We start from the raw sequence: 19,137 nt of genomic DNA on the forward strand, positions 1-19,137 counted from the left end.
ACAAAATGCTTGTCAAATGTTCGAGATAAAATTCCAAGTAGGTAATTTACCTTTTAGGCATGGAATTACATTGTCTAAGAAATAGTGTCTTGAGACACCTTAAGAAGTTGAGGAAATTATACAAATTCCATATGCATCGGCTGTGAGCAGCCTTATGTATGTCATGTTGTGTACAAGGCCTGACATATGCTATGCAGTTGAGATTTTCAGTAGGTATCAATCTAATCCAGGGTTTGATCATTGGACGACAGTAAAGACAATCCTCTAGTATCTTACGAGAACGATGGACTATATGCTTGTGTATAGTGCTAAGGATTTGATCCTTATAGGATACACTAACTTTATTTTCAGACTGATAAAGATTCTAGAAAATCTACATCAGGAGTTGCAGATTCTACTATGGAGGCATAATATGTAGTAGTTGTTGGGGTTGATGACCTAAATCCCGTAGGGTCCTGTAGTTTGTAATTTTATTGTACAAACATTTTATTTATTTAATAAAATATGAGATGTTTTGTTTGACATTTAGTAGCTATCTTCTGTAGCTTAAACATATATGTAGAGACATACAAGTGGATCATGTTTAAGTTATAACTTAAATGGTCTGTAGTATATGGATAAGGTTGGATACCTTACTTTGGTGACATATGAATATGACCCGCTTTGTAGATGTTATAATTGTTGTAAAGTGCTACAAATGATTTGATTCTGATTATTCATGTGGAGACATGTGAATGAGGTATTCTATATAAAAGGAGTTTTATATAAGACCAAACCACGAAATGACTAGTCTCATTATATAATGTCGTTCATAATAGAGATTTACATTTCACTAGGATGACCATGACATGAATCCTGAGTGAGTTGTGAACTCCTACCTATGAGGGCGGTCCTTTGATTTGTATGGGTGAGAGTGGCCAGATCACCGACTTAACAAGCCTACCATTTTGGGGATTCGTCTAATTGGGGAGCTGGGAACACAGCAAAATGGGATTTATGAGAATCAATTTTGGATTAATTCAAATTGTTAAAATTAATTGAGAGAATTAATTATATGTGATATATTTAATTCAATTTAATTATATATGATATAGTTACTATAATGCATTTGATACATTATAATATAAAGTTTATCTAAGAGGAAATAAATATTTGATATGATTCAAATATTAATTATGTGAATTTGGTTCATATAATTAAATTTTATATAAATGTAATTCAATGTATTTATATTAAATATCATTGTTGAGAGAATTAAAACTATAGGTTATATTATATGTGATACAATTTTAAACCATAGGTTATATTTTATATATGATATAACATATAGTAATATATATATCAAGCTAGTTTTTATATATGTATATATATTTTATATTAAAATTATTTATTTATTTATTAATTTTAATATTTTGAAATTAAGGGAGGGAAATAACTTTCCTCCCTTATTCTCTCTCAACCCACGTACTGAGTAGGGAGAATTGGTTGGAATATTTTTCTTATTCTTCACAGAGTTTACAGAGATTTTTGTGTGTGTAAAGTTCTGCTCTTAGAGAAAACCTTCCAAGATTTTCTTCCTATTCCTCTCATCTCGCAAATTTTTTTCTCTCACAAAATTCCAAGAGTCCACAACTCCTTAGATTATCATCCCAAAGAATACAGAGGAATCCAATTGGTGGTGCCCTTTAAGGTTTTCACTTTTGATCGTGATTGTTCTAGATAAAAGAGGATTCACGTGAAGAAAAGATTATTCAAAGGTAAAGGTTTCTTGAAACTCTAATTCTCTTATGTTTAATTGTGTTGACATGCTGTAAATTTTGGTTTTTTTGCATAATTTTATTTATGTAAATTGCTTTCTGTAAAAATTGAAAAAATTGGGACGATCCTCTTCCACTGTGAACCTTTGCCAGTTCCTTTAGTTGTTTGTGAAACTGCTAAGAAATTTGTCTGGCTAAGAAAGTTCTTGATTAATTTGAAAGTTGTTCCAAATATGTCTTTGCCTATCACTCTTTAGTATGGCAACAATGATGTTGTGGCAAAGTCAAAAGAACCTCGAAGCCATGAGTAAGGAAAGCACATAGACTGGAAGTATCATCTGATGTGGGAGATTGTGCAACGAGGAGACGTGATCGTCACGCGAATAACATCAAAGCACAACATTGCTAATTCATTTACAAAGACTCTCACAACTAAAGTGTTTGATAGTCAACTAAAAGGTTTAGGTCTACAAGATATGTATCACTTAGACTAGCGTAAGCGGGAGATATGGCTGGGTAGACTGTATGCCCTAGTTTATTGTATTTTCTTTTATGTGCATTGTACATCCCACTAGTTTTAGGACAAGTGGGAGATTTTTAGGATTTGTGTCCTAAATTTCGTAGTCTGTGTAAATTTGTAAACAAATTATTAATAAATGAATAAAGTGTTTATTTCATGAATAAAGTATTTTATTATTTGCATAATTCAAAATCCAATAAACTAAGATCCGAGGTTATTCAATGTAACTTGAACAATATATAGTTGACATACAACTAGATCATGTTCAAGGAATAACCTGAAAGGTTTATAGTATATAGATAAAGTTGGGTACCTTATCTTGGTAACACTATGGATACGACCCACTTTGTAAATGTTACAATAGTTGTAAGTGTTACAAACGATTTGATTCAAATCGTTCATGTGATGACATGCAGTGGAGTATCCTATATAGTGAGTCTGTATAAGACCGGACCACAAAATGTAATCTATCTTTGTAACATTGTTAACTGAATAGATTTATATTTCAAACGATAACCATGTAACTCGATCTCAATCCTGAATGAGTTATGAACTCTTGCTCACAAGTGTCATTTTTTAATTTTTATTGGTGAGAGTGACCTTAGCTTTCGACTCAATATGCTTACTATTTTGGGAACGATACCAAGTGAGGAGCTGGAAACATAGCTTCACGAGATGGAATACACTCCTTCCTAACTTTAGGGAAAGTAGACATATTGTTCCCTTAAATGTTGACTCCGAGACTTCAACAATGAGGTCTCACCCTGTCACCGACCTGAGAGGGACTTTGTTTATGTTTGTGAAGGGATTGAATCCCAAGCTGAAGCGTATGAAAACGTCGTACGATTCAATTTCAATTTGGAACAAAATAAAAAATGCAGAGAAAAATATAAAAGAATATTTTACATGATAAATAAATCAATTCATACAGCATGTTGTCCACCAAAAATAAAGAGAAATTAGGGAATTAGAGGACTTGCCTTTGAAGAACAATTTCTTCACGAATCCTCCCCAAAAACCCACAAGTTTGATCCTTCCCGATCTCACCAACATGAAAACGCATCAACCCAACGACACCACCATGCGAACTTCCTCGTTATTCTCTAGAATGAGAAACGCGGCGGAGTTGTGGGCTTGCACTTAGATGAATCTTGGGAAAGGGTGGAGAAGTATTTTGTGAGATAATTACAAAGAGAATTTTTCACAGAGTGCCAACCATAGGAGCCTTAGGCATTGGAGGGAGAAGATGGAGTGACTCATCTGTCAAAACGTGAAAAACCATTTTCAGGTACATAGGGGGTTGAGAGATTAATGGGGAGGAAGTTAATAACTTCCTCCTAATTATTTAAAAATAAATATTAAATAAATATTATTTTGAATTTTAAATGAAAAATATATAATAACAAACTTTATTATATATTAATAAAACTATAGGTTATATCACATAACATATAACCTATAGTTTATATTATATCACATATAATATAACTTATAGTTTATTAATCTCTCATATAATCTATATAATTAACATGAATCATATCCATACTAATTTTAGCATATAGTTTATATATGAATCATATTCATATAAATAATATATGAATCATATTCAAATATTTATTTCTCTCACTCAAACTTTATTTAACGGATTATATACATAATATTAATTATTTCTTATATGAATCATATTCATATATCTAATATTTGAATCATATTCATATATTTATTTCTCCCACACAAAACTTTATATTATAATGTATCATATACATTATATTTATTATATCTCATATAATTAATTAATTAATTAATTGATTATATATAATGTATCATACATTACATTAATTATATCTTATATAATTAATTCGAACAATTAAAATTAATCCAAAATGACTTTGATTCTTATTAATCCTAATTGAGCTAATGAGGGGATCTTATGAACCTATAGATTGAAGCTCCAATGATACTTAATTAATTAATTAAACTATTTTATTAAATTAATCAACCTTCATTAATTGTCCGTCATTCCACTAAAGACCGACAATTGCACTTTTCGCACTATAGATATATTTATGTGTCTATTGGGTATAACCAATCAACAATGCGTTGACCCTTCAAAAATTGCTCGTAAGTATAGTTGGACCAAAATTACTGTTTTGCCCCTATAGTTATATCTAACTTCTTAAGTACCACTGATCCTTTTAATGAACAATTAGTTATAGTCTAACTATAACCAAACCTCTCTCGGGAAAATGAGAGAGTGATAGGCATATTGAGTCGGCGAAACTAGCCACTCTCACCCATGCAGATTAAAGCGGTCATAGGCAGGAGTTCATAACTTACTCAGGGTTTAGGTCAAGTCACCTATGGTTATCCTGATGAAATATAAGTCTCTTTTAACAACGGTGTTATAAAAAGAGACTATTCATTTCATGGTTCGATCTTATACAAACTCTTTGTATAGGATACTTCCACTCACATGTTTCCACATGAATGATTAGAATTAGATCATTTATAACACTTTATAACACTTGTAATCATTATAAAGCAGGTTGTATCTGTAGTGTTACTAAGATTAGATACCCAACCTTATCCATTTACTACAAACCATTTAGATTATCACATAAACATGATTCACTTGTATGTCTCCACATACATGTTTAAGTTACATAAAATAATCTAGGATCTTAGTTTATTGGATTTGAGTCATTGCACATAAAATAACTATTTTTTTTATTAATAACAATTTGTTTACAAAGGTTTACAAACTACGAGAATACAAGAGATTTAGGACATCAATCCCAACGATTTGAACTATAAACAAAATTGTTCAGGATCAGTGATACTTAAGGAACAAAAGGTAACTACAGGGGTAAAATGATAATTTGACCTAACTATAATTACAAACAATTTATGAAGGGTTGACTTACAAAATATGGTTAATTCAATGGACATATAAATGTACTGCATAGGAGTGCAACTATTGCCCCATTAGTTAATGAATGTTGTTTAATTTAATTAAAAAGTTAATTAATTGATCTCCTATTATTGAAGCTTATAACTGTAGGTCCATTAGTCCCTCTGCTAGCTCATAAACGAATTAAACAAGGATTTTAAAGTGGAAAAAATTTGAAGAATTCAAATTAATTTAGAAGAAATTAATTGTATATGATACAAAATAATATAATGTTAATTATATATGATGCAATCAATATACATTATAATATAAAGTTCTTACAAATAATATAATGCCATGGATTATGGACTCAGGAGCCACAGATAATCTTACAAGTTCTTCAGAATTGTTTATGTCATATAACCCAAGTGTTGGTAATGAGCGTATTCGCATTGCAGACGGGTCTTTTGCCCCTGTTCCCGAGAAATGCAATATTTCTCCGTTTGACGATTTAGTTCTGCGTGATACCTTACATGTGCCTAAATTATACGTTTGTTGTCTGTCAATAAAATAACAAGAGATTTGAAGTGTAAGGCAATTTTCTGTTGGTTCTACATGTTAATCTAGTGAAGTTATAGAAAAGGGTAGATTTGCCAACATGAGGCAGTCCAACCTGAAATCTCAAACAAAGACCAATCAACACTTAAAAGCAATACAAGGCTTTTGGACAATGATGTACAGAGTATAAAAAATTAGGTCCATCCATAAGTTTTAAGCGCATAAGTAGAAAAAACTATAAAGCAGAAGCATAATCTCTCAATAGAACATTAAAACCATATATTCCAACGAGACTATAAACAATCAAATAAAAAACAAAACGCGGTAGCTAAAGCTCATTTTTTTTTAATATTTTGGATAAATGAATAGTTCAATGAAATTCCATTTGTAGAAATTCCAATAACCAGTCAATGCAGACCGAGAATCCACTATAATCTAGATAATTAAAAGAGAAAAAAAATGATCGAAGTAAGAACATACAATTCCAATCTTGATATGGGAAGAAAAATGGTCAAGAATAGGTCATTTGGTTGGCGCTTCCTTGGATTATGAAGCTTTTGAAGGCATTGTTGATACTAAGCAAAAAAAAAAAAAAAAAGAAAAGAAATTGGTGTATCGGCAAACCACAAAACAACTCACCACTTTGCTGTCAAGAAGAACCTTGCAGACTTACGAACAAAACGGGTAGATGAAGTGCACAAGTCGGCAGAAGGAATTACACGACGACGACAGTCGACAAATGGAAATGCATGGGTTCATGATTAGGGTTGCTGAGTTGTGGGGAAGTGGAGATGGGAGAAATGGGAGAGATGGAAGTGCCGAATAAGAGGGGTTGAGGGAAAAAATGGGTTTACCACAATTTCAATCCTTAAATATTAGGGTACACTTTTTTAGCTTTTCTGCACATTTATTTTAAAACTTTCCGCCTTTTTTCTTTTCTTCTCTTTTTTTCATTTTCCCTCCTTTTTTTTATAGCCCCTTTAATAAATGGCCATAGTGAAAAGCTATTAAAAGCGTTATTTCTTGTAGTGTAACCTACGCAACCAAAATTTTTTAAGTTTGATAAGTTTGGGGACAATCTGACCAAACTTCTTTAGGGGTTTTAAAGTCTACAACAGTGCAAAAACTTCTATTTATAGTAAAGGAAGTAGTAGATACAGTCTAAAAGGATTCACATAGAAGTGTTTGAGACAACAAACATCTAACTCTCTCTATTATTATCCTATTCATCCTTTCAGCTATCCTATTTTGTTGTGGAGTATAAGCTATAGTTCTATTTTGGTAATACCATCTGAAGAACAAAAAACATTGAACAAGTTGTTTAAAAATTCCAATCCATTGTCAGTTCTAAGAAATTTAATGTTCCTTTATGTTTGTATTTCTACTTGGTTTTCCAAACTTTGAATTTATCAAAGGTTTGATATTTGAATTGTAAGAAGAATGTTCAAACCTTTCTAGAGAATTCACTAATAATAGAAAGAAAATATCTTGAACCATTCCATGAAGGAGTAGAGGATGGTCCCCACAGATCAACATGTATGTAGTTTATAGTTGCAGTGGTAGTGTGTTGTCCTTGAGAGAATTTCATCCTTTTTGACGGGCCATATATGCGCTGTTCATAAAAATTTAGTCTTTTTGTACCTTGGAGTTTAATTAAACCTTGCTTTGGAAGTTTTTTGTAAACCTTTCTCACTAACATGTGATAATCGATTATGCCAAATGACAATTTCAGAGTCATGATCCTCCTCAGAAACTAATGCATATTTAGGATAGGTAGCATTCTCGATAAAGTACAGACCATTTGACTTTTCCTCAACAAGGACTTCTTTCCCATTTCTTGTTACTATGATAGTCCCCCTTGATCTTGTGAAGATGCACCCCAAATCATCTAACATACTCAGTGAGATCAAGTTCCTTCTCAACTTGGGTACATGTCTCACTTCTTTAAGAAGTATGTCTCTGTTATCCTTTAGTTTTAAAGCTACCGAGCCTATTCCCAAAATTTTACAACCATGGTTGTCTCCTATGAACACCAAGCCTCCATCTCAAGCTTGTAGTTAACAAACCACTTCCTTGAGGATGTCATGTTATAGGTGCAACCTAAATCTAAGACTTAGTCTTCCTTCTCCTTTCTCATCAATAGCAGCAAGGATTTCATTGAATTCGAGTGCATCTTCACCAATTGCAATATCAGGTTTTATGTGTTCTTTATCTTTCCTTCAATCTCTCTTATTGTCTTTCCTTTTCCTTTTAGGACCATTTCTCTTAAAATGTCCCTCTTTATAATAGAAGAAACATTTAAGAGATGTTTTTCCTTAAAGTTCCACTGACCCTTCTTTGATTTACCTTTCTTTTGAGATGCTTTTTCCTTTAGGTAGAGTAATTTTGCTTTTGCTTTATTCTTTTCTATTTTGAGTTCAAGTTCCTTGTATTTGAGGGCTGATATCGCAGCTTCAAATGTGATGGAATCCTTGCCATATTTCTGACTTGCATTCATATCTTTGTATGAATCAGATATAGAGTTGAGGAGTATGGTGGCTTTGCTCTCATTTCCTAGTTTTTCCCCTGCTTATGCAAATTTTGTGGTAAGTTTCTTGAGATCATAAAGATTTGAATCTAAAGATTTACTTTGATTCATTTTGAAAGTGAATAGTTTTTCTCTCAGGAATTTCTTGCTAGGTAGATCCTTTCTCACGTATAGGATATTCAATTTCAACTAGATATCTCTTACAGAGGCTTCATCAATGACTTGTCTCAACACGCTGTCGGTCACATTCAAGATTAACTTGGTAAATGCAAATCTAGCTAGTAAATGCAAATCTTTCCATTGTTTCATCCTCTGTTATATGTCTAGATTGTTTTTAGGATCTTCAATGGCTTGGATTGCATTTTATGAGTTCAAATTGTTTTTATCTTCTTGGACCACAAGACAAAATCTCCATTCCCATTGTATTTCTTGACTTCAAATTTTGCTGTTGACATTGTGCTCTTCTTTTTCGTATTATGTCTCTGATACCAGTTGTTAAAAAACGGTGCCTAATTACTTCTTATTGATGCGTTGTCAAAACAAGGATAAATGTCCTTTCTTCTAACAATTTCTTACTTCTTTCTTTAGACAAAAAATGTTCTTCTTACTTCTTCTTTCTGTGAAAATGAAACATGCAAAAACTAGAGAGAACGATGGAGAAAACCGTACGACAAAACGCTCGAGAGATTTGGCCGATTGATCAATCGAGAAAAGAAGAAGAAGATGAAGACAAACTTTATAGTGGTTTGGCTTGAAGCCTACGTCCACTGTGCAAATTTAGAGAGATTTCTTTTATTCAGAGAGTTGCCAAACAAAAGAGTATATCATCATAAACAATAAAAAATTAAGCTAATTGATTCTTTTAACTTAATCATGATCGTGATCTATTTCTACTCAAATGTGAAGTGAGATTTCGTTCCAACTCAACATAAACATTACAAATCAATCAAATCTTATATTTCTATATTCTTCAAAAATTTCAATCTAATCATATCCTCTTCATGTTCTTTGCCGTTGTTGAAATCTACAACATGGCCAAATCCGTCGTCGCTGGTCCATCACAGTATATTTCTCCTAACGAGCAGAGATCAACAAACATCATGGTATGTTTATGCCCTAATAATTTCATCTAAATTCATTTTTCATCATTCTTATCATCAACGCCTTAGAATATAATTCATTTTTCATTATTATTCATTTTCTATTTGGTTTTCGAGTTGTAAAAAGTGAGGAAAAAAAATAAATAAAGAATGTGGAGAGAGAAAGACATCCATAGAAGAAATGAGGAAGAAGACGTGGGAGGAATGGAGGGAGAGAAAAATAAATAAAATAATTAAAAAATCAATGTAATTTTTAAAATAATATAAAATTAGTAAAATTATTCATCTCATTTAAAATATGTCACCTCAATTTGTCACATCAAATATTCGTTAGAACTCATTTAGAATTAGTTTTCAATTCTTGGAGACTAAAATATATCATCTTAATGATCAAATAGATACTAATTCCACATCTCAAAGATCGAAGTGTATTTTTCTGATTTTAAATATAAAAAAGGCCAATATTGAACATAAAATTGCAAGTGATTAACATACGTATGAAAATGATATGATAAAATTAATTTTAACCCTTTTAAAATAACTGAAAATCGACATTTTAAAAGGATTTTAAATTTTAACCATAGAATCTGCTCCTTTTGTTCCTCATCCACTTCGTTTCTAGATTCTACTTGTCCATTAACAATTAACATCACTTTCTTCACAATTCTTTGGGCGGGCCATGGAAATTCTCTCGTTCTGGAGCTTGTTTCGGTCTCATTCCGTCGTCAAATTTTCTGGGTATGCTCTTCCATGGCTGAATTTCTTCATTCCACGTGAAATTCTGTTGAATTTTGTGTTTCTTTACACATTGTTAAGATTCCCTTTCCGTTTGTAGCATTTATTGAAACAAAACAATACACTTCTCCATTGGTGTAAACACATAATTTTTAGCTGTGGATATGTTTAAGAATGCACCGATAATTAGCCTTTCGGGTTGAAGGGTGATTTAATACCCTCTTAAATTTCTTATAGCTTAAGCTGCTGGGAATTGCAAAATTGTAATGTATAGATAGCCCTTAAATTGTTGTATCGGGATGTGTTTGGTTCTGAGCATTTTATTTGTTGAGTTCTTGGCTTTTAGCTCGCCAATCTGCGGCATTCTTTCCAGTTACATGGTAAGGTCAAAGGAATTTATTGTGAAATCTACTTGCCCATTTAATCTTGCTATGCCATTTCACTAAATGGCTTGTTTTTGTTGCTTTATCTTTCTCTGGCTGAATGACTTAACGGGTTTTATCCTTCGTCCTTTGAATGTTTACTGCCAAAGGTTGAAGGACAAGAAACTGGATCATATGGATTAGTGGTATTTTGTTCTGTGTTTTCGCTAGCTTCTTGGCTTTTATGGACTTTTATTTTTTAATATGTTTCATTTATAAATGAAATTTGTTTCGTGTAAACAAGACAATATTATTGAATAGTGGCACTGCTGTAAGGGATATTAACGGTGGATGTAGTGCTTATAAATAGAGGGGTTTAGGGAGTTGGGGATTAGGCAAAACTTTTGGAATTAGTTGTCTTCTGAGAGAGAGAGAACCTTCTCGATAGGCTATTATCATTGTATGATGTTGCAATATAAACTTAGTGTTATTTTCTTGTAGTGCGCATTCTATCATATTAATAACAAACCAAAACAACAAATCATAATCTACTTAGTTTCCTAGAAAGGGAATTATCTTTTGTGAAATTTCCTGTGTGAAAACATAAGTGACAGGGTCCCTCTCCTCCTTTGGGTGTTTAATGTTTCAAATTGTTTTTCAACACAAGAATTTCAAACCTCAATTCTGAGACTAGATACCTTTATCAGAAGATACTCACTTCTTGACAGAGCATCAATGACTGCTATTGTAGTTTCCACAAAACCATTTGCATGGGTGAGGAAGTATCCATATCCAAGCATCCTATGGTCAATCACTTGGACGTTAGAAATACATCATTCACTGTCAAAAGAATTCCAAGAAGGTTGTTCTCACAGTTCATTGGTTTGTATCCCATCTTGTTATATGCATATCCCAGTTTCGGTGCACCAATGATAGACATGCAAGAACCTGACATTGTTCGGTATGTATTTCATTTGTAATTTTCTCTTGAAATGTTTATATCATTTTCATAGTCTCACAGTAGAGGGGACTTTCACGACCATTCATCAAAAGTGCTTCACATGTTCTCATTTGGAATCGTTGTTTAAATTTTGAAGCTTTCAGGACGCTAAAGCTTGAGAGTGGAGTTAGGATTCAAGGTAGAATTTCTTGATCCCCACCTACTAACAGGCCTTTTTTTGGGTAAAAAAAACAACTTATTTACCACCTTTTTTTTTTTTTGTTTTGTTTCTCTTTTTAAAACCACTTTTAAAATCTCAAGATTTTATAAAACTTTGAAAAGGTAGATTACGATAAAAAAAACTGGGTAGTTATAATTGTTATCAAAGAAGTCCGTCATTTTTATTTGTGATATCGTTTTGAAAATAAGGTTTCTTTTTTCGTTTTTTATTCAAAAAAAGAAAAAAGAAAAAAAGAAAAGAAGGTTTTTTACTAATGTTTACAGCAAACTCATGTTTGCTTGTAGTAGCAGGTTAGCTTTATTACATTATAAACACATGATAGCTTGAGTTCCTTCTTCATACTGACTGGGATGAAAACTACGGTCCCCTTTGATAACCATTTGATTTTTTGTTTTTGTTTTGAAAATTAAGCCTATTTCCTCTCAATTTCTTACAATGATTTTCATCTTTCTTAAGTAAAAGAGTTGAATTCTTAGCCAATAAAAACAAAAACAAATTTTAAAAACTACTTTTTAAAAACATTAGTAGAAAGTAGATGACATAACAAAAAATTTAGAAGTGAAAGTGGTGTTTATATGCTTAATTTTCAAAACTAAAAACAAATAATCAAATAGTTATCAAACTGAGCCTACATTATTTTCTTATTTTCTGTTCAACGACTCTTCTATATAAATTCTTGAATATGATAACAAATGAGGTCTGTGATTAATGTTCACTGTAGTTCTAACATTCTTAGTTCCAATTAATAGAAGTTTTTGAGGGAGATGGAGCAGAAGCACATGAAGGAGACTTGGTGGAGTTCAATTATGTCTGCAGACGTTCAAATGGATATTTTGTTCATAGGTAATGCATTTCTCTTGTATTCAGCAACCGTTTATGCAAATTTGTTAATGGCTTCATGGCCATTATTATTATTATCATCTTCATCATTATATTTTCCATCTTTCTCATTGCTTCTGTTGTCATATTCACAGCACCGTAGATCAATTCAGTGGAGAAAGCACACCAGTAATCCTGCCTTTGAAAGAAAACCAGGTAATCTCTTCTTTTATATCAGTTTTTCAAGAAAATTATCGGGCCGGAAATATTTCTAGAATATTGAACGGATATTATGGTTTTATTTTCCAGTGTGCAATGATCTGTTTACTGGTGTGCAGTTGTCCATTATGATTGGCCATAGCAGATATGCTTGCTGTCCATTTCTATTGTTTGGAAATTCTCAATGTTGCATCAATGTAGATTACTTGCATTTGCAATATTTGTTACAATCATTAATCGGGAATTTAGATCATGGGTTTAAGAAGTTTGGATTTGTGTAGCCTGAGATTGGAAAATTCAGATTTAATTATTCTTAGCTACAAAATTAAAACGTCGCTAAAGCCACATAATCGTTGCAAAAAACTCACCAATGTAAACAAGAACATCGCATAAAACGTCACTAAAGTCTATTACAAGAACTTTGCTGATTTTTGGAAGATGCTCTGTTAGTTAGTTTGTATCTTATTTTTTCTCGTTTAGATGCTAAAGCTCCTATATCACCACTTACGCCAGCGCCTATTAATTTTTCTTTTCCTTCAGTGAAAAAATATTCATAGTTTGCTCGGTCTGCTTTCAAATTTTGTCATTCAGTAGTTGGATATGCATATCATTATTAAAAAAAAAAAGGCACCACATTTTTGGTGTTTATCACTGATATTGTATTTCTTACAGATAATAGAGGGCTTGAAGGAGGTGCTGGTTGGCATGAGAGTTGGAGGTATTGTATGGATAATCAATCATCAAGCTTTACTCTTGATGATTCATTCGCTAAATGACATAATATTATTTCTTTGTTTACTTCAATTGTTCTTCATCTCGTCTGATCATAGCCTCTTAAGCTGTTCATGGCTTGCATTCTTTATTATGCCTTTTATCATTCTCAAACCTTTTCAACTTCATTGCATTAGTCTTATATTTTAGGTTGCTATTGGCTCACCCTCTTCCTTTTATATTCTGGACCTGTTTCAAACGACTTTTTCAAGTGCTTCATTTCAAACCAACTTTCATCTATTTCATGATTAGTAGCAAAATTAGGAAACCAGAAGATTCCCGGTCGGTGGGAAAAGAAAATTCAAATCTTCTTCATATTTTATGCTGGATTACATAAAAGTTATTAGACAACCTTTAATTTGCACATATATTAATTGAAGATTTCTCATAGTTTCTTTTGTGAATAACAAAGTTTGGCCTATAATGGAGTGTCAGTTTTCCTTTTAACAGAGAAATATCCCATTCTTTTTGCTGTTATCTTTACCAATTTCATTATTATTATTTGTTATTAGGAAAAAGAAGAGCACTTATCCCTCCTTCTGTGGGTTACATAAATGAGAATTTGAACCCAATCCCTGAAGAGGTAAACCTAAGTTTCTCACTTATCATTCTTTGACTAGCATTAACATTATTGATTATTCATCATAATCACTTTTTCTTTGTCATATTTCTTAAACACGACAATGTTAGTCAATTCAATTAAGTTCGTTTGGTTGCAGTTTGGTCCTCGACGTAGTCTTTTATCACATCGGAACGAGCCCTTGATATTTGAGGTGCAACTTTTGAAAGTACTATGAGTTTCATCCTTATCAATATTGCTTTCAGATTCTATATAGGCTTCTATCCCTTCTGTTGAATTAAATCCTTGTATATTCAATATTGTTGCCTTCTATTTATCATATTTGCAGTGCCACAACACAGATTAGATTGTGTAAGGTTCAAAAAAGGGGAAAAAAAAAAAAAAAAACTAAACTGTGTATGACTTTTTTTTTTATCCTCTGTCACAAAATACATACTCGGTTTTTTGAGTTAAGATTGGGATCAAACCGATGATGATTAGTATCTTGTTCGCTACTCTTTGCTTGAAGTGACAGGATTCGGAATATTTTAAGTGGATGGTGAATGTAACTTAGAACATATACTAATTTTGTTGGATAGTTTATTGTTATTTAGAATGAGATCAAATCCACAATATAAAATGAAAAAAAAAAAAAAAATGATATCATGACCACTACATGAAATAAATTAATATATTAAAATTGCAAGTAGCGTAAAATATAACTCGAGTTTTTATTTTTTAAGCTACTATATTACTATATAGTAGAGAATAATACCACATAAGAAAGTGAAATATAAATCTTTTGGTTAACTTGAAATTCCGATTAAATTCAAGAATAATGTATTTTTTTTTAAATAATAACAAAAATAGGGTACTTGAAAAACAAATTTTCAAAAATAAAATTGAAGAAAGTGCTGATAAAGATAAGGTGGTTTGTTAAGTTGATAGAAATCGTGTATCCAATCACTGTGTATCCGATACACGAGTTTCATTAATCCAATCATGTCATCATGGCAGGTAGGTGGCTGTCATGTCATAGAACTTGTGGATGGAGCGTGAAGACCTTAATCGTGGACCATGTATACAAGTAGTCTTTTTGTTTCTTTTTTCTTAAATAAACAATTTTCTTTCCCACTTTTCTTTTTTTTGTTCTTGTTCTTTTATTTCATTTATTAGATTTAATCTCTCAAGATGTAATGTAAATTCATTAGTTCATTTATTTCAGGATAAAAGTTCATATGAATGAAAAGTTTGAATTACAAGTCACTCATGTGCCACATGGTGGTCTTCTTCGTGGACGTTGTGTACGACAAGGTACAAACACTTCAAAATGTTGTTCTGTTGGGTGACAACAATATAGAAATTCATCGTGCACAAAATACTCTTGTTGATGACCGAAACTTGATGGTGATGTCTGCTTGTACTCCTATGAGTGTCCAGGAGAAATTGGAATCAAACCATGAAATTGTGAGGTTATTGGCCATCATGTTGCTTTATAATAGCTTTGCCATGTTGTTGCTGTCGTCTACGATGAATGCGTCTTTGGTCAGTGTCAGAACCATTGAGTCTGTGTATTTTGAATGATATTTTCTACATTTACAAAGTTTTGATCGCACATTGAATTCATCTATGGTAAATTGTGTTGTAATGAATATTGGTGTACATCTTGGACAAAATTATTCTCTATGATGAAAAATATTAATATAAAATAGCATTCATATCACATAATTGAAAAACACAAAATAATAAAATTCTTACCTTGCAATAATAATAAGCGTAGTTAGGTATGATAAATTTTCTTGTGATTGAGGTGTATCAAGACAAGTAGTCATATGATATAGCTGACCCATGTATTATTTCTCCTCGTGCACAACAATCATGATGTGCACGCCACAAGGATATATATTCTACATGAAGTTGACGCCAGTCTTAGTCATGTTTACCTCTAAAATCAATCTGGAGCAGTTGCAGGAGTGTATAGCAATTTGATAAGAGAATAAATACATTAAGAAAATAATACTTGATACTAAGTGGACATCCCATAAAATGATTGGGAGGTTATAATTGGACTTATAGTGTTACAATATTAAATCTATCATAAGTCTATACTTGAAGTAGTATTAGTGGTTTTGCTATTTCCATAGCTTGTGCATGACTAGCCCACGATAATTCTCCATGCAAAATAGGCATCACCCCACAAGTACCTACTAGCTCGCTCAAAATTGGCTAGGGGTTGGCAACGGGGCCAGGGTAGGGCGGGGGAGGGTTCCCCGTCCCCGTTCCCGATGGGGGATTTTATCCCCATCCCCGTTCCCCATGGGGGATTTTATCCCCATCCCCGCCCCCATCTTCGCCATTTCAAGGCGGGGACGTGGACAGGGATTCCCCGTTGGGGACCCATTCCCCGTTTTCCCTTTTATTTTCCTATGGGGATTTTTTAATTTTTTTTTTGTAATATTATCTTTGGTTTGGACTTGGACACTTTAGTTGGGCTAAATTAAAAACCAAACTAAATGTAAAAAGTTAAATATCTAATATATATATATATAGAGAGAGAGAGAAAATATTTAAAAATCTAATTATATATATAGAAAAAATATTTAAAAACTAATTGAGGCGGGTCAGGGTCGGGGCAGAAACACCCTTCACATCCTTGCCCCGTCCCCGGTTCGGGGACCCTAAAGAGATCCCTGGTTTGACCCATCCCCGGTCAAACCGTGGATTCCTCACCCTAATTGAGGTGGGGACCCGACCCCATGGGGAATTTTGCCAACCCTACCAATAGTGGAAGAAACATAAGGTGCACCAATGTGTTGGACTTGTCAACTAACAGAAATCCTCCAATAAGCTGCATAATATATGCTCGTGCATATTTTTGTATGCTGATCTCATTAGCATCGGGGGACAACTCTTAAACTACAACGTTATCAATAGGGTACTTGAACCTTTCAAATCAGTTGGTCGAATGCCCAAAAAATCATCACAAGTCTGTTTCTAATCATATTGCAATGATCCAGTCATAGGTTCTTCGTTCACTGTTAATCCAAATTGAACTAAAACGTCCTGCAACGTAATTGTGCATTCCCCATCAAACATATAAAATATGTGGGTCTCTAGTCTCCAGAGCTCTACTAGAGCAGTAATGAGATGTCAATCTAATTGGATAAATCCAATTTATGCAACTCTAATAAAAACCAGCCAGTTGTAGGTAAGGCTTGATATACGGATCTAACGGTTTAGTATGTTAAGCAATTGCCTTTAAAATTGTCTTTCTTCTCTGGCAACCTAAAACCACCGTTGACGCATTATATCATACCGACTGTGAATGATGAGTGTATGTAATATAATTGTACAAAATTAGATGGATCAAGATCCATAAGCAACATTGAAAAAATATATACACCAAATCAATAACAAAGACTATTACAATAAAATAATCAATTACAATAACATAGATTAACCAAGTCTATTACATTAAAAATCTACTACAAGAAACAAATTCCATTATAGTTACAAAAATAACTAACGGACAATTACACTAATTCATCAATAGTTTGAAGATGAAACACCTAAATTAAGTTGTGGACAAGTGCACTTGTTATGTCCTTCTCCCTTGTATATTGTACATCGAACTTTTGTGCTTGCCTCGTGCCAATCCATCTCATTATTAATTCGCAAACTTTTTTGTCTACCGAGTTCTCTTAATAACTTCTCATTTGGATGAACTTTCATAAATATTAACTCTAGCCAATAGTCAGGGTGTTGTATTGGATGGAAGCGAGCTTCACAACATCACTTGAAATAGGACAATTTATGGCATTCATCAATAAGAGGTAAGTATGTCAAACGTATGTAATTACAAACTGCAATTACACGAGAGCATGTAATCTTGAACGACTATTACTTATTGTAGGAATCAAATTTCCGTAGAAGCGTGTGAACACCTTGCATTTAGACATTCGATTTTATGAAAACAAAAATAGTAAAATAAAACATGCATTTGTAGGATAAACATTCAAATAAAACATAAACATGCTAGAAAAGAGGAAGAAGAGGAGAAATGAAAACTTAACTTTGTAGATTCTTTTAGCTTTCCTTTTCCACAATTATCAACAATCTCGAACTTTTTCAAGAAAAAGGACACCACCAATAAAGTTATCTTGCTATTCTCTAGGATTCCAAAGAACTTGGAAGAGTGGCCTCTAAGAACTTTTAGGAGGAAAAAGGGAAGATAATTTCTAGAGAGAAGTTAGAGAAAAGGTGGAGGTTGGAGGCTAGGATTTTGTGTGATAAAAATCCCTTCTCCTAAATGGCCTATAAGGATATATTTATATGGAGAATGGTTAACCCTTTCTCCAACTATTTCCTTATATACCCTTTTAATTAAATGACCATATATTCAATCTTATTTAATATATACATTTAATTAATTATCATAAATATCATATATTTATACTAACCTCCAATCTCCATTATTTCTTAGTAAATTAATTAACCATTAATTAATCAATTAAATAACTATATTAAATCATATTTAATATGGAGTTAATTAACATACAAATATCACATATTTATGTATATACATCTTTTTTTGAATCCAATTCATATAAATCTAATATTTGAATCTTATTCAAATATATCTCTCTTACATAATTTAGATTATAGATCATATCTATAATTAACCATTATATATTAATCTCATTAATATTAAATTCCCTCATTTGATTTGAACAATTTAATTCATTCCTTATTACTATCCTTTAGTGAGCTAACAAAGGGACCTTATGGACTTACAGATTAGAAGCTTCAATGATATAAGATTAATTGATTAAACTTCTTTAATCCAATTAATCAATATTCATTAACTATCGATCACTCTACTAAAGATCGATAGCTACACTCTCGCACGGTAGATATATTTCTGTGTCCATGGATATAACCAATCAACATAGCGATGACCCTTTACAAATGCTCATAACTATAGCTAGGTCAAAATATCGTTTTATCCCTGCAGTTACATCTAACTTCTTAAGTACCATTGATTACTCTAATGAACAAACAGTTTATAGTCCAACTATAAACAAACACTTCTCGGGCTATTGAGAGGTTGAGGCCTCATTGTTCAAGACCCAGAATCAG

General features: G+C 32.4%; 1 protein-coding gene and 1 long non-coding RNA gene across 5 annotated transcripts; one reads left to right on the plus strand and one right to left on the minus strand.

Annotated features, from left to right (window-relative positions):
- Positions 1-5,441: 5,441 nt before the first annotated feature.
- LOC150033894 (uncharacterized) lies at positions 5,442-6,559 on the minus strand. Its single transcript, XR_016532520.1, has 2 exons — positions 6,365-6,559; positions 5,442-5,726 (listed from the first exon to the last, which is right to left on the minus strand). It is a non-coding gene; the product is annotated as an uncharacterized LOC150033894 (long non-coding RNA).
- Positions 6,560-9,919: 3,360 nt separating this feature from the next.
- Positions 9,920-15,707, plus strand: LOC120085029 (FKBP-like peptidyl-prolyl cis-trans isomerase family protein). 4 transcript variants are annotated; one of them, XM_090318214.1, is made up of 10 exons: positions 9,927-10,090; positions 11,201-11,410; positions 11,554-11,588; positions 12,380-12,473; positions 12,605-12,665; positions 13,341-13,386; positions 13,952-14,022; positions 14,159-14,212; positions 15,016-15,085; positions 15,224-15,707. In XM_090318214.1, exons 1-9 carry the CDS (start codon positions 10,032-10,034, stop codon positions 15,055-15,057), a joined length of 672 nt encoding a protein of 223 aa, XP_090174340.1. In that variant the 5' UTR covers positions 9,927-10,031; the 3' UTR covers positions 15,058-15,085; positions 15,224-15,707. The 4 variants fall into 4 exon arrangements, with proteins under 4 accessions (XP_038896778.1, XP_090174340.1, XP_038896777.1 ...); XM_039040849.2 differs by having other exon boundaries at positions 15,016-15,077; XM_090318215.1 differs by having other exon boundaries at positions 9,949-10,090; positions 11,178-11,410.
- Positions 15,708-19,137: the final 3,430 nt, after the last annotated feature.

This window comes from Benincasa hispida, chromosome 9, assembly GCF_027475165.1.
Source record: "Benincasa hispida cultivar pf3 chromosome 9, pf3_genome.v1.1, whole genome shotgun sequence".
NCBI lineage: Eukaryota > Viridiplantae > Streptophyta > Magnoliopsida > Cucurbitales > Cucurbitaceae > Benincasa > Benincasa hispida.

Bases quoted from the DNA above. Each gene is read 5' to 3' on its own strand.
- LOC120085029 (XM_090318214.1), top strand. From the start codon at position 10,032: ATGGAAATTCTCTCGTTCTGGAGCTTGTTTCGGTCTCATTCCGTCGTC. The intron at 13,387-13,951 runs GTATTGTATGGA...ATTTGTTATTAG, and splicing joins GGTTGGCATGAGAGTTGGAG to GAAAAAGAAGAGCACTTATC. The intron at 14,213-15,015 runs GTGCAACTTTTG...TCATCATGGCAG, and splicing joins ACGAGCCCTTGATATTTGAG to GTAGGTGGCTGTCATGTCAT.